The sequence below is a fragment of the Capricornis sumatraensis genome, chromosome 23 (assembly GCF_032405125.1).
Source record: "Capricornis sumatraensis isolate serow.1 chromosome 23, serow.2, whole genome shotgun sequence".
Classification (NCBI taxonomy): Eukaryota; Metazoa; Chordata; class Mammalia; order Artiodactyla; family Bovidae; genus Capricornis; species Capricornis sumatraensis.
The window spans coordinates 42,020,960-42,036,225 of NC_091091.1; the positions used below are offsets into that span (position 1 = coordinate 42,020,960).

The 15,266-nt window shown below is 49.9% G+C and overlaps 1 protein-coding gene and 1 pseudogene across 1 annotated transcript in view; both read left to right on the forward strand.

The window, feature by feature from the left end:
- Positions 1-6,758: 6,758 nt before the first annotated feature.
- LOC138070222 (transforming acidic coiled-coil-containing protein 2 pseudogene) lies at positions 6,759-12,074 on the forward strand (annotated as a pseudogene).
- A 571-nt stretch (positions 12,075-12,645) lies between these two features.
- The window catches only part of LOC138070571 (transforming acidic coiled-coil-containing protein 2-like), a 154,370-nt gene continuing 151,749 nt past the window's right edge, over positions 12,646-15,266 (forward strand). The window contains exon 1 of the mRNA XM_068961862.1: positions 12,646-12,743. Coding sequence (XP_068817963.1) covers positions 12,694-12,743 — 50 coding nt within the window. The 5' untranslated portion in view covers positions 12,646-12,693. The remainder of the gene's footprint in view (positions 12,744-15,266) is intronic.

Sequence of the window (15,266 nt, forward strand, 5' to 3'; positions counted from 1 at the left end):
ATGTCATCAGAACTGAAAAGTGCTTAGCGTGGGCTTGGCCTTAGTAAACACTCAGGATGTGGCAGCTGTCCATCCTGGTGATTTTGCTTTATGGTTTTGCTGGTTCCCTTGAAGCCTGGCAGTGCAGAGACTGTGTTTGTCTTTCCCCAGCCAGTCTCCTTCCTCTTCTCAAGCATTCCTAGTTGGCTTGAGTGTGCGTCTTCGGAACTACGCCTTAGGAACCCATCTGGATGTGATTGTCTCCAGCTCGGGTGGTGGGGAGGGCCTTCTCTGCGTCTTCATCATCTGCTCAGCCCTTTGCTGCAGCGAATCAGTCCTCCTCCCAGGTCTCTGCACGTGCCTCTCTCCCTTTGTTGGCAGGGCGGGGGCGGGGGGGAGGGCATCAGGGCTGCACCGGGGAGGCTGTGGTCTCTATGCTCTGCCCTTCTTAGCTCAACGGCAGTGCCCCCCCTCCTTTGGGCTGAGAGCCTTGCATTTAGAACACACTGCCCAGCTCACAAGAGCTCGCCTTTAGATTCTGAGCTGAACCTCCATCCTACACATTTTTTATTCCATCTTGAAGCACAAAAGGATATTGTGCAAGCTCCAATTAATACAGAGCCCTTACAGATCACTTTGTAGAATTTTTCCTGCCCTTGGGCAAATCTCCTCCTGGTGAGTGACTTTAATCTGGTTTAGAAATTGGCTTCTGATGGGCAATCATGGAGATTACAGGTGCTCAGTTCAGGTGAAAGAGAGCCAAGACTGGGTCTTTATTTTGAAGGGAGTCCGTGTTCACACTCTGGGGGATGTATTCCTGGTTGTTCTCTTATAAGACCCACGGGTCTTCAAGGTGCCCCAGTGGAGTGAATTTATCATCCTGTCCCCAGACAGTCATGACTTCAAGTAGCCTGAAGGGAAATCACACACTCTCATGAGTTGGCCACTGCTCTCAGAGGCAGATCAGTAAAGCCGCTTTGTTCTTTTGTTGCCAGCGCAGAGGGAGCTGTGTTCTGTGCTTCTTGAACAAGCAGACGTCAGTAGGAATGCTTCATTTCTGAATTACATGCCATTAATCTCATTAGCTACTAAATGATTTGACCCCTTGCTTAATGAGTGGAACACAATTAAGCATAAAGTGCCTATTAAAAGGAAAATAGGTTCACAAGTACAGAGTTGCTGGTTCTGGAACAATCCATTGAATTTGAGAAATCCTGCTCTGCAGAGGTCATGTCAAGGAATGTTACCTGCAATTCTAGTGGTTTCACCCCTGTCCATCAGCACAAGGCCAGGACTCTCCATGGGCATGTCTGTCCTAGTGACCACTTGGAGATTGGAGGGATTCATGTAACTCAACCCTCGGAGGAGGCAATGGCAGCCCACTCCAGTACTCTTGCCTGGAAAATCCCATGGATGGAGGAGCCTGGTAGGCTGCAGTCCATGGGGTCGCTAAGAGTCGGACACGAATGGGCGACTTCACTTTCACTTTTCACTTTCATGCACTGGAGAAGGAAATGGCAACCCACTCCAGTGTTCTTGCCTGGAGAATCCCAGGGATGGGGGAGCCTGGTGGGCTGCTGTCTGTGGGGTCGCACAGAGTTGGACACGACTGAAGCAACTTAGCAGCAGCAGCAACCCTCTTTAGTTTTCTCTTCTTTGCTCTTGTGAGCCCTGCTTTTTGTCTCAAAATGCTAATCTCGTTGAGATAGTAGCCAACTCTCTCTTGGGTCCATCTGAAATATGTTAAGTGTCATATGTGCAGAGGCATTACTTTACCATTAAGGTCCGTCTAGTCAAGGCTGTGGTTTTTCTAGTAGTCATGTATGGGTGTGAGAGTTGGACTATCAAGTAAACTGAGCACTGAAGAACTGATGCGTTTGAACTGTGGTGTTGGAGAAGACTCTTGAGAGTCCCTTGGACTGCAAGGAGGTCCAACCAGTCCATCCTAAAGGAAATCAGTCCTGAATATTCATTGGAAGGACTGATTTTGAAGCTGAAACTCCAATACTTTGGTCACCTGATGTGAAGAACTGACTCATTGGAAAACACCCTGGTGCTGGGCAAGATTGAAGGCAGGAGGAGAAGGGAATGACAGAGGATGAGATGGTTGGATGGCACCACCAACACAGTGGCCATGAGTTTGAGTGAGCTCCCGGAGTTGGTGATGGACAGGGAGGCCCGGTGTGCTGCAGTCCATGGGGTCTCAAAGAGTCAGACACGGCTGAGCAACTGAACTGATACTGAACTGATGTGCAGAGATGGGCATTATATCAGGATGACTGGTGTAATGATAGCTGAACACACCTCCTTCGAGGTTGTCATGTGATAATTCATAGGTGAGGGGCTTGGTGAGAGGCTAGAATGGAGTCAGGTAAAGAGCCTCTTGCCTGCTGTCCTAGTTCATTCAGGCTGCTATAAAAATGACATAGACTGGTGGCTTAGCCAACAGACACGTGTTTCTTGTGACTCTGGAGGCTAGAAATCTAATATCAAGGTGCCAGCAGATTTCAGATCTGCTGAGGACCCACTTCCTAGTTCATAGGTGGATGCCTTCTCTGGGAGTCCTCACATGGCAAAAGGGTTAAGGGAACTCTCTGGGGATCTCTTTTCAGTTCAGTTTGGTCCCTCAGTCATGTCTGACTCTGCGACCCCATGAACCGCAGCACGCCAGGCCTCCCTGTCCATCACCAACTGCCGGAGTCCACCCAAACCCATGTCCATTGAGTTGGTGATACCATCCAACCATCTCATCCTCTGTCGTCCCCTTCTCCTCCTGCCCTCAATCTTTCCCAACATCTCTTTTATAAGGGCAGTAACCCTCATGACTTAATCACCTTCCAAAGACCCTCCTTTCCTAATACCATTGAGAAGGTTAATAGGTAGGAAGGCCAGAGGTCCCCAAGGAAATAAACTGGCCGGAGGAAACAAACTGCAAGTGGCAGACATTTTTCCCCCCTTCTCTGTTGAGGACACCTGGTTCTGCCTGAACTTAACTTTTTTCAAACCTTGAGATAACCAATGCGTTTTTCTTATAGAAGTGTTTTTCTTGAGCTATGTTAATGAAACTATGTATTTACTTTAAAATTTGTCTTTCTTCAAACCAGTTCATGTAAGACGAACCTTTTTTTTTTTTTCCTTTTCTCAGACCTTGGGCTGATAATGGCTCAACAAACCAACATTCATGTCAGTTGTTTTATGGCCAGGGATGACACACCTTGTGCCGTTCTATCTCAGAAACGTATAATGTGGGAGAGGGGCCTGGTATAACGCCCTCAGCCTTGGGGGGTCTCTCTTGTCTGATTAACAGTTTGCTAACTATGGAATGAGGTTCGTGACATTGTACAGGAGACAGGGATCAAGACCATCCCCATGGAAAAGAAATGCAAAAAAGCAAAATGGCTGTCTGGGGAAGCCTTACAAATAGCTGTGAAAAGAAGAGAAGCAAAAAGCCAAGGAGAAAAGGAAAGATATAAGCATCTGAATGCAGAGTTCCAAAGAATAGCAAGAAGAGATAAGAAAGCCTTCCTCAGCGATCAATGCAGAGAAATAGAGGAAAACAACAGAATGCGAAAGACTAGAGATCTCTTCAAGAAAATGAGAGATACCAAGGGAATATTTCATGCAAAGATGGGCTCGATAAAGGACAGAAATGGTCTGGACCTAACAGAAGCAGAAGATATTAAGAAGAGGTGGCAAGAATACACAGAAGAACTGTACAAAAAGGATCTTCACGACCCAGATAATCATGATGGTATGATCACTCACCTAGAGCCAGACATCTTGGAATGTGAAGTCAAGTCGGCCTTAGAAAGCATCACTACAAACAAAGCTAGTGGAGGTGATGGAATTCCAGTAGAGCTAATTCAAATCCTGAAAGATGATGCTGTGAAATTGCTGCACTCAATATGCCAGCAAATTTGGAAAACTCAGCACTGGCCACAGGACTGGAAAAGGTCAGTTTTCATTCTAATCCCAAAGAAAGGCAATGCCAAAGAATGCTCAAACTACCACACAATTGCACTCATCTCACATGATAGTAAAGTAATGCTCAAAATTCTCCAAGCCAGGCTTCAACAATACATGAACTGTGAACTTCCTGATGTTCAGGCTGGTTTTCGAAAAGGCAGAGGAACAGAGATCAAATTGCCAACATCTGCTGGATCATGGAAAAAGCAAAAGAGTTCCAGAAAAACATCTATTTCTGCTTTATTGACTATGCCAAAGTCTTTGACTGTGTGGATCACAATAAACTGTGGAAAATTCTGAAAGAGATGGGAATGCCAGACCACCTAACCTGCCTCTTGAGAAATCTGTATGCAGGCCAGGAAGCAACAGTTAGAACTGGACATGGAACAACAGACTGGTTCCAAATAGGAAAAGGAGTATGTCAAGGCTGTATATTGTCACCCTGCTTATTTAACTTCTTTGTAGAGTACATCATGAGAAACGCTGGACTGGAAGAAACACAAGCTGGAATCAAGATTGCCGGGAGAAATACCAATAACCTCAGATATGCAGATGATACCACCCTTATGGCAGAAAGTGAACAGGAACTAAAAAGCCTCTTGATGAAAGTGAAAGAGGGGAGTGAAAAAGTTGGCTTAAAGCTCAACATTCAGAAAACGATGATCATGGTATCTGGTCCCATCACTTCATGGGAAATAGATGGAGAAACAGTGGAAACAGTGTCAGACTTTGTTTTTTGGGCTCCAGAATCACTGCAGATGGTGATTGCAGCCATGAAATTAAAAGACACTTACTCCTTGAAAGAAAAGTTATGACCAACCTAGATAGCATATTCAAAAGCAGAGACATTACTTTGCCGACTAAGGTCTGTCTAGTCAAGGCTCCAGTAGTCATGTATGCATGTGAGAGTTGGACTGTGAAGAAGGCTGAGCACCGAAGAATTGATGCTTTTGAACTGTGGTGTTGGAGAAGACTCTTGAGAGTTCCGTGGACTGCAAGGAGATCCAACCAGTCCATTCTGAAGGAGATCAGCCCTGGGATTTCTTTGGAAGGAATGATGCTAAAGCTGAAACTCCAGTACTTTGGCCACCTCATGTGAAGAGTTGACTCATTGGAAAAGACTCTGATGCTGGGAGGGATTGGGGGCAGGAGAAGAAGGGGACGACCGAGGATGAGATGGCTGGATGGCATCAGTGACTCGATGGACGCGAGTCTGAGTGAACTCCGGGAGTTGGTGATGGACAGGGAGGCCTGGTGTGCTGCGATTCATGGGGTCGCAAAGAGTTGGACACGACTGAGCAACTGAACTGAACTGAACTGAACAGACATAAAATATCTTGCTAAAAACTAGCAAGCAGGCACTCTTTCTGTCCCCTTCTGATGTCTATGTCAGAAGTTTTCCCTGTCTCTATTATGCTTCAATAATAAAACATTGCTACACAAAAGCTCCTTGTAGTCAAGCCTCGTCTCTGGCCCCAGACTGAATTCAACTTCGGAGGCCACGAATCCCAGTGTAGCACATGGCTTGCAACTTCAACCTTTCACCATCATCTTGGGGATTAGTTTTCAATATATGAATTTTGGGGGACACAAACATTCAGTCTCCCTCTTTAAAAGTTTTTGGTTTTGGAGGCATAGAATGAATAAGAAGATCATGGTCCGTCAGATTCAAGGTTAACCCCTCTGTTCTCAGGGTTCTTCTCTGCAAAATGGCAGTAGCAATATTCACCTTGCAAGGCTATTGGTAGGGTTAGATGAGATAATCCATGTAAAGCACTGATGTTCAGTAAATTTCATCCATTTTCCAAGTATTTTCCCAATTTTTCATTTTGGAAAATTTCAAACCTTAAAAATGTTGAAAGGATAGTAGAATAATATCCAATATACCCATTGCAGTAGTTTGTTCACAGTGCCATAGAGAAACCCACAGACTGGGTAGCTTCAACAACAGAATTTTGTTTCTTCACAGTTCCAGAGGCTGGGATTCCAAGGTTAGGGTGCCGGCAGAGGTGGCTTCTGGTGAGACCTTTCTTCCTGGTTTGCAGATGGCACCTTCCTGCTGTGTCTGCTGAGGCCTCTTTGTATGAGTAACTCCTGGTGTCCCCCTTCTTCCTACAGGGACTTCAGTTCTCCTAGATTAGCGCCCCACTCTTATGACCTCACTTACATTTAATTACCTTCTTAAAGGCCCTATGTCCACATATACAGTCACATTATGGATTAAAACTTCAATATGGATTTTCAGGGGGACACAGCTCAGTCCATAATTGTTGTTTTTGTTCAGTCACTAAGTCACATCCAACTGTTTGTGACCTCACAGCATGCCAGGCAGGCTTCCCTGTCCTTCACTATCTCCCAGACTGCTCAAACTCCTGTCCATTGTGTTGATGATGCCATCCAACCATCTCATTCTCTGTCATCCCCTTCTCCTCCTGCTTTCAATCTTTCCCAACATCAGGGTCTTTTCCAGTAAATCGGCTCTTTGCATCAGGTGGCCAAAGTATTGGAGCTTCAGCTTTAGTATCAGTCTTTCCAATGAATATTCAGAGTTGATTTCCTTTAGGATTGATTGGTTTGATCTCCTTGGTATTTAATTTCCCTATTCACTACTGACCAGCATGGAAAACCTCAGACTGAATGTTTGAGATTCTCTGCATTGATTTTTGGAGGAAGTCGTGGTTATGGGTGTGGTGGGGCGCGGAGGGGGCTCTCTTCATGGGGAGGATGAGCCGCATGAGGATGGTGTGTTACGTCCTTCAGTGGGAGAGGAGGTGGGGTGACTATGCCTGTGCTTTACTCTCTCCTTGCCATCCATGAGAACTGATGAAACATTAAATCTTTTCATTGTTGGCAGCATCTGGCATGGAGGTTCCAGCTCTGCTTCTGAGGATGCTGCCACTCCAGACCCCTGCCTCGTGTCCCCAGAGGTGACTGAGCCGAGAGAGCACCCACAGGCAGCCAGGGGTCCAGAAGATTCTCCACGTCCCAGCACACCGGAGCCCCAGGAATGGGAGAGTCCCTCGTCCTCCATGCGCTTTGCCGAGGGCCCCCCGGAAGGTTGCTTGGCAAGCCCAGAAGGGGAACCTGAAGGTTGGCCCCTGGTTCAACACTCTCGGAGGGAACTTTCTCCAAATGGCCCAGGAGAGGCCTCGGCAGCCTCTGTCCCTCAGGACGACAACTTGACTCAGCGCAAGGTGGTTTCTGTCATCCCCAGTGCCGAAAGAGAGACAGGCTCGAAGGAAGAAGAAGGGCAGAGACTGTCTTCCTCCAGCTCCACTGACCAATTGGCAGGAATTCCACCAACTGCTCCTCCAGAGCCGATGAAGGTGCAGCTGCCTGGAGAGGATGCCCGGCCTGGTGATTTCAAGTCCCAAGGGCAAGAGGCTGCAGCTGGCTTACCACGGCCAGAGTCCCGGCAGGGAACCCCCAAGGCCCCTGCTACCCACCTAGGCCAGGAGAGCTCAGCCAGCCTGGAGGAGCCTCCCCTAAAACCCGAGATCTCAACCTCGCAAGAGCCAGACCCCGAATGCCCAGTTGAGGGGCCACCTCAGGATTTCACCGATGACACGGGATTCCTCGGGGCCTGCCCTCCCACTGGGACCAGTTCAGGGGCCGCCCAAGAAGCCAAAGCGAAGGCCGATTTCCAGGAAAGCTGCCAGCAGCCAATGGGAGCACTCCCACCCACAGGGCTGCCCTGGGATTCACTGGGTCCTGCCCTGGTGCCGGGGGACAAGGGCTCTTGGGAGGAGACTCTGGGTGCCCTTGATACTCAGGGTCACTCGCAGACGAGGAGCCAAGATGCTCAGCCTAGTCAAGTCACCTGGGCAGCAACAGGTGATCAGCCCGAGGGAATTTTGTTCATGAGCCCTGAGCCTGCCCCACATGCCGCAACTGAGGATGTGGGTCCAGCTTCAAGCCTCCCCTCCCAGCCAGCTGCTCTGGCCTCCGTGGCTGCAGAACAAGCCAAGGAGATGGTTTCCATGGCCAAGATGCCTGTTCTCACAGATCTGGCTACAGAGTGGGCAGAAGCAGGGTTGTCAGGACCGGAGAAGCAAGCATCAGACCTCAGAGGAGAAGGAGAGGGTCTGGAAGTAGGCTCCGGAGAGAATCCTGCTCCTGCCCCCCCGAAGGAGAGGGCAGAGCTTGGGAATAGGGATCTAAGCCATGAAGTCCAACCAAAGGTTCCAGCTCTCCCCACTCCCAGTGCATCAGATGAGAGTGCCAGCAGGTCACCAGGGCCGAAGGATGAAGCTGAGCCCCCCAAAGGCCCAGCTGTGGCTAACGAGGAAAGCAAAGTCTCTGGGGCTGATCCTAGAGGACAGGGAGCAGCCCCAGGGCCCCTTGATGGTGCAGATACTGGGAATCTACAGGCAGAACAACCTGAAGCCTGGGACTACAAGCCTGACCCAGAGGTGGACAAGGACGAGGTTTCACAGCTGACTGGTGATGAGGAGAGCAAAGGCCTTCTGAACACAGTCCTAGCACAGCCACTTGGAGAGGAGATCCCTGGGCACGTGGACAGGTCTGACTCTCCCTCAGAAGATGCAGCTTGGAACGTGGTGGCCCATGGGATGATGGGAGAATCTCAAGTGGTCCACGCATCGGGCTCACTGCACCAGCTCCCTGAACAGCATCCCAGCCCACTCTCTGGGCCAGAAGGAGCTGGTGAATGTGTTCTTCCCCGGGGAACCGTCTGGGCGGGGCCGGAACCACAGACCAAATGTCCCGACACCGTTCAGGACCTGGAGGGACTGGGAAGAATGGACTCTCTTCCTGCTTTAGAATCTGAGAAATCAGATTTCCTGTCGGCTCCTGCTCCAGAGGTCGTCCCCAAAGCCCAGGAGGCGGAGAACATGCCTGAAATAAAGTCAGGGAGCCACCCATCCGCACAGAGCCCCGGCCATGGGGAGGGGGAGGGCTTGCTAAGATCCCCCCACCCCCGTGGGCTGGGGCGTGACACAGCTGGACAGGAAGTCCATGCCAATGGGCCCCCTCCCCCTGAGGAGGAGAACTGGGCAGAGGACTGCAGGCTCACGACGCTCAGCCTGGAGCAAGTTCGGCAGGGAAACCTATCCCACCCGGGGGACAGCGGTATAGAAGTGACTACATCCGAGAGGCCCTTACTGTGTCCTGAGAACCATCTCCAAACATCCCAGACACACCCAGACGCATCGGTCTTCAATATGCTCAGGGAGACATCCCAAGGGTGCGGAAGCAAAGAAGAGGCTTATCCAGGTGATACGGATTTTAAGAACCTGGGTGCCAATTCTCCGCAAATCCACATACCCGTGGGACCGCGGGAAGATGTGAACTTGTCCACTCATGGAGGCAAGCAACCGGCTTCTGAAATGGAACTTCAAAGTGAGCTCCCCAAAGGCAGTCTGTCTGATGCTCCGAGTTCACCTCCTGGGGGCACAGTTCTGGAGAATCCTGAGACCGAGAAATCGCAGTTGTTAGCACCGATGAAGCCTGAGTTGCCTGCACTCAGGGAGAAGGGGCAAGAGGGAGAATGCAGTGGCAGTCAGCCATCCAGGAGCTCATCTCCTGCAGCAGACACTTCCCAAGACCCTTCTCTTGCAGGTAGCTTGAGCAGAAAGGAATATAGCTGTGCTGGGCAGGGGCCAAACGAGTCCCAACAGGAGCTGGTTGACGGGCTGAACTCCGGCAGCCAGCATGAAGAAGCATGTCTTGAGGACGCAGGCATTTCAGGAGCAGCTGACGCTTGGCCCCAGCTCCAGGACTTGGGCAAGACAGAGAAGGCAAGTGGAAACACCGTGGGGGCCCCGCCTCGTTGGCCTGACTCAGTAGCTCTCCCGGAGGCAGCTCACAGCCAGTCGGTTCCAGCACCTGCCAGCCCCCGAGCCACACCCGCCCAGGATGCCCCAGTGAGAGAGGCAGGTGAAGAAACCCAGGAGGGCAGGCAGCAACCGGGGTTGGTCCCACAGAAGGAAATGGAGCACCTCACTGGCTCAGATGCAGAGGTCCTGGAGCTTTCTGGAATTTTCCCACCAGCCAAGGATCAAGGTGTGGATGGTGCTGAGACTTGCGGGAAGGCGGACAGAGGAGCCCTGGGGATGTGGCAGGCTCCGGGGGAGCCAGGCTCCCTCCAAACAGAGCAGCACTCTTCCCCTGGGGAGGAAGCCTCGACCTCTGCTCTAGGTGAGCAGCACTTGGCCAGCTGCCAGGATGCCTGGCCACTAGCCAGGGAGCTGGCTGAGAGTCCCAGGAGCGTGGTGGATATTTCTGCAGCACAGGTTGTCCCCGACCCAAAGAGGCTCCTGCCGTCTGGACCCCTGGAGGAGGCTGCCCCTGGTACTCCTTACCTGCACATCGAGGGTGCTGCCAGGAAAGGGCTGGAAGACAGTGTTGTGAAAGCTGTTTCACCCCAAGGCCCCGGAGCCCCTGGGGAAAGCCCTTGTTCCACTCGGGAGCCCCTGCTTGCCTCGGAAATAGCCTCCTTCAGGGAGGGCTCTGCTGAGTCCTCCTTGCAAGCAGGAGCTGCAGGTGAGGGAATCTCTGCAGCGCCAGCCAGCCTTGGAAGCTCCAGAGCTGCGACCTCGGAGGGTCCTGTGGACTCTGTGCCGTACTTGGACAGGATGCCGTTTCTGGCCAAGAGTAAGGAGACCACGGGGGAGGAGAAATGGTCCGGAGCTCCCGGTGCAAGTGCTGAGCCCGGCGAAATTCCAGCATGCCCCGTCAGTGAGGAGAGCAAGGCAGGGGAAGCAGCAAGAGAGACCGAGGGCAGTGGGGAGAGGATGCTAGAGCCTTCCAAGGATCCCAGGCGGGGAGCATCAGCTGGTGTAGACGCAAGCTGCAGGCAGACTGGGATGCTTGCTGGGTTGCCTGATTTCAGGGAGCACATCACCAAGATCTTCGAGAAGTCTGTGCTTGGAGCCCTGACCGCCGATTGGCCCCAGAGCACACAGGGAGAAAAGGCGGGAGCCAGGAAGAGGGTGATGGGCAAGGGCCTCATGGTGCCAAGCCCAGAGAAGCTTCCAGATGGGACTCAAGGAGTGCCCGTCACCCCTCTCCCCACCCTTCCCACTGGTCTCTGCATGGACTCAAAGGAGAGGAAGCAAGAGCTGGCCGTAGAGGCTGAGATTTCTCGTCTGGGTCCCCAGGATCCAGCTCTAGGAAAGCTGCCCGGGCTGGCCTCGCTGGCCGCAGAGCACACTCTGCCGGGCGCCAGTGAGGGAAAGGAAGTAAGCGAGGCCCCGCAGATGCTGGGGGACAGCAAGAAGCTGGAGGGGGCCGGGGAAGGCTGGTGGCCGGGATCTGGAGGAGGCCAGGCCCATTCACAGCAGGCAGGTGGCCCACAGGAAGCAGCTTCAGATCTGTCTTCACAGGCGGCTTCTCCAGAGGCTTCCGGGGCTGACTTGCAGGTGGCTCCCCAGAGCCATGCAGAAGGGGACTCTGGTCCAGATGACAGCATTCCTTCTGGAAAACAGAGCCAGGAAACAGCCCACCAGGACAGTCAACCCAGAGAAGATGGTCCCCGGGGCTCTTCTCACCCCCGGGCTCTGGGTGACACGCCAGGATCCACCTCTGCCCAGGGAGCATCTCCCCACGGGGACGTCCCACCTCTGCCCAAGGCCGTCGGTGAGCCCTGCACCCCAGACCCACTTAGGGGTGAGAGGAGGCGTGCAGGTGCAGCTGGCATCTCGGAAACACAAGATGCCCAGGGCACCCAGGGCATCCGGGAGCCCCCAGCTGGGGAAGTGGCAGATAATCCGCTGGAGCCCGGCTTGGAAGCTGGAGCTGCTGGGGAAGCAGTGGCTGACGTCACTTTGAACACAGCTGGGACCCGGACATGTGTGTCTGAGGACCTGCCTGAAACAGGTACTACGAGAATGTTCTCTGGTACGGCTGTTGCCTCGGCTGTGCCAGGAAGCCCTGGGGACCCAGGCTGCTCAGAAGGGGCTCTGAGGATGGATGCTGAAGTCGCCCCAGGTGGGGGCCGCCCGGCCGGGCCCCCACAGGCTGAGGAGCAACCCAGGCCTGAGTTCCCTGCTTTTGCGGAGGATGGGAAGATAGGTGTCTCCTCACTCACAGAACCTGACGAAACTCGGGACCTGAAGCTGCAAAACCTGGATCCAGAAGCACTGGACGCTGAGAGGTACTTAGAATAATTCACACGCTAATGCGGGGTCAGCTGTAAAAGTGATTTTCCTTTTTAAAAGTCAAAGTGATGAGTGGCTTTAAAGAAGCTTCATTTTTCCATATCTAATTGTTTAAATTTCCCTACTTACAATCTCTGGATGTGCTGAGAGTCTGAAAACATGTAAGAAATGGTTTGGAGGCGTCTGTTTGGTTTGGAGGAGCTGTCTGTTTAACACATCTTTTTTCCTTTCCTTGTGTTCTTTAATTCTTCTAACTGAAATTGTAAAGCATGAAATATTTACAGGCCAGCAGTGGACTATGGGGTCATAGGTTATGGTCAGTCAGACTATTTTTCTGGTGTCCAGATACATTTGCTTTTGAATCTGGATTTATTTATGCAGAGAGGCCTAAACGATCCCAAAGCATCTCAAAGCCTTTCACTGCCTGAAGCTAGTTTTTTTTTTTTTTCCTAGAGATTTTCCTGAAGTAGCCACTTAAAGCTTAAACTGGGAAAAGGGGTTTTCAATAGGACATGGAGAGAAATGCCCTTTCTGAGATGTATTGCTTTCTTTACATTACCCCAGAAAGATCCCCAAGGCTGGCCCATCTACGTTACCTTTGGTTCCTGAGAAGGATGCTCCAGACATCATGGACGAGGTTATTTCAGATGATGCCAGCAGTGCGGGAGGAGCAGAAAGGTCAGTGAAAAGGCATCAGCCTTTGGAGAACCCTGCCTTCCTTTGGCAGAGACATGCTGGATGTTTTGCAAAGGATAGTACTAAAATGTATGCGTCTTAATCTAAGAAAGATGTGCCTCGCCGTTCTGATTCTTTACACAGTGCCTGAGATAACTATGATCTCCATTGCTTGTATAAAGGAATTGTTTTCACATCTGAGCTTATCTTTGTTTTTCTTAATATCTTTATTGAGATGTAATTCACATAGCATCTCATTTGTTCATTTAAGGTATACAAGTCAGTGGCTTTTAATATATTCACAGAGTTGTGCAGTTCTCAACTCTGTAGTCAATTTTAGAACATTGTCATCCCCTCCAAGAAACCCTGCACCCCTTAGACAACACGCCCCATATCTCCCAACTCTCCAAGCCTGACACCTCCTAATCTAGTTCATTACCTTTTGAGGTAAATAGGTTCAAGTCTGATTTAATCTTGAGCAGGAATGTCTAATCACCAACAGCAGTCATGCCCCCTAGGGAGGAGGACAAATGACAGATGCAGCAAGGAATCCCAGACCTTCACACTTTGCAGGGTACCTGCCTGTTCTTTCCTAAGTGAAATGCCACCCGTGGCTGGGCACCAGCTGCTGCTGGGAAATGACATCCTTCAGGGGAGAGGGAGGTGCTTTGGGCATAGACACATTCTGAACAAGCTTTGCAGCATCCTTAGCTCTTTGGCTCCTCCAGAGTTCTGTGTGTGTGTGTGTGTGTGTGTACATGTGTGTGCACACACACACACAGGCACATGCTCATGTGAGTGAGGCGGGGTTGGATTTTAAATTAGTACCTGTGGCTAGCCCAGAGTATCCTGCCAAACAGCTGCAGCCATTTTGTAAATGAATTGATGCATATTTTGCACACGCCAAAAGAATGCATGATCACCTGTTTTTCAAGTCTGAGCACTTCCACCCAACTGCCTTGCCATCCAAACGAGGGCAACTCTCATAACTCTGGGCCAACAGAGTTGCAAGCCCTGTTGCCAAGACAGATGCAAGTTTAATCTGCACTGGACACTTGTCTCTGCTGCTGACTTAGCACAAAATTCCCCACAACTCTTGCTCATATGTATTTTTGACATTCCCAGTAAAAGTATAGGAAAAGATGTCTAAGTTGAAAAATCCTCCCCTTCCTCTCCCCACATATGTTATATTAGCTCTTTCTCAGTCCCTGGATGTTTTATCATCCTTTCTGGAGAACAAGAAGGTCTTAGGACCAGGCATATAGTAATCCAATAAATATTTCATGACTCGATGTTCTAATCACTTTTAATTTTAAAATTATAATTTCTAAATTAACACTAGATATGTGTAAGGTGTAGAAAAGTATAAGGAAAAAGAGAAAAATCCACAGCCCCAACACCTAATGATTGCTGGTATTTATGATGTTAGTGTGTGCACAAACGCACATTATGTTAGGGTAGTTTCATCCATTGGTTTTTTTTTGTCTGTTTAAATTCTCAGAGTCCTTTTTTTCCTGCTGCCATCAGAACTCTTTGCAGACATAAATCTTAGTGGCTCAAAGTGTATGACTTATAATTTACAGAGCAGTAGATATTGACCTCAATATAATGGGTGTTCTGTGCACTTTGGTCTGGTTGAGGATTTGTTGGGTGATAGACTTTCAGATTCTCGAGTTGTGTCGTTCATTTTGGCAGCCCTGGTCACATGTGTTCAGAGATGCACTGTGAGGGTAAAACGCATCTCAGATGTTGAAGATTTAGTGTTGATAGCTTACGGTGAACGGTGTCGGATTCGTGATCTCTGAAGAAGATTTAGCTTCGGGACCAGGGACCAGGCTTGATCACTCAAGAGCTTTTGCGTAGGAGAGTTTTATTAAAGTATAAAAAGAGACAGAGAAAGTTTCGGACATAGACATCCCGAGGAAAAGTCTTACCAGACCCATTCCCACAACCTACATCTTTTGTTTTATTGTTTAATCATTAGCTCTGGGCTTAAAGAAAATAACATCTTATGTGACTAAGACTAAGGAATGTAGGGGAAAAAGTTTGTCCTTTTCTCCTCCTGGACCCCTTCCTCCTTGAGGGCCCCGGACTCCTTATCAACCTACCTAAGGATTGGCTCTCTCAGTGTGAAGCAAAGAATACAGGGAATTCCCTGGTGGTCCAGTGGTTAGAACTCTGCACTTTGAACCAGGATCCCACAAGCTGCATAGTGTGACCAAAAAAAAAAAACAACAACAAGAAACATCATTAATAATTTTTATATTGCATGTTAAAATGGTAATATTTTGGATGTTCTAGGTTATAATGTTATTGAAATTATTTTCATATTTTTTTCTTGTTTTTACTTGGCTACCAACATTTAAACATTACTAAGTGGCTTTTGCATTCGTGACTTGCATTTGTGACCTGTGTGGCCTTGCATGCTCAGTGGTGTCTGATTCTTTGAGATCCCATGGACTGTAGTCCGTCAGGCTCCTTTGTCCATGGGATTTTCCAATCAAGAATACTGGAGAGGGTTGTCAT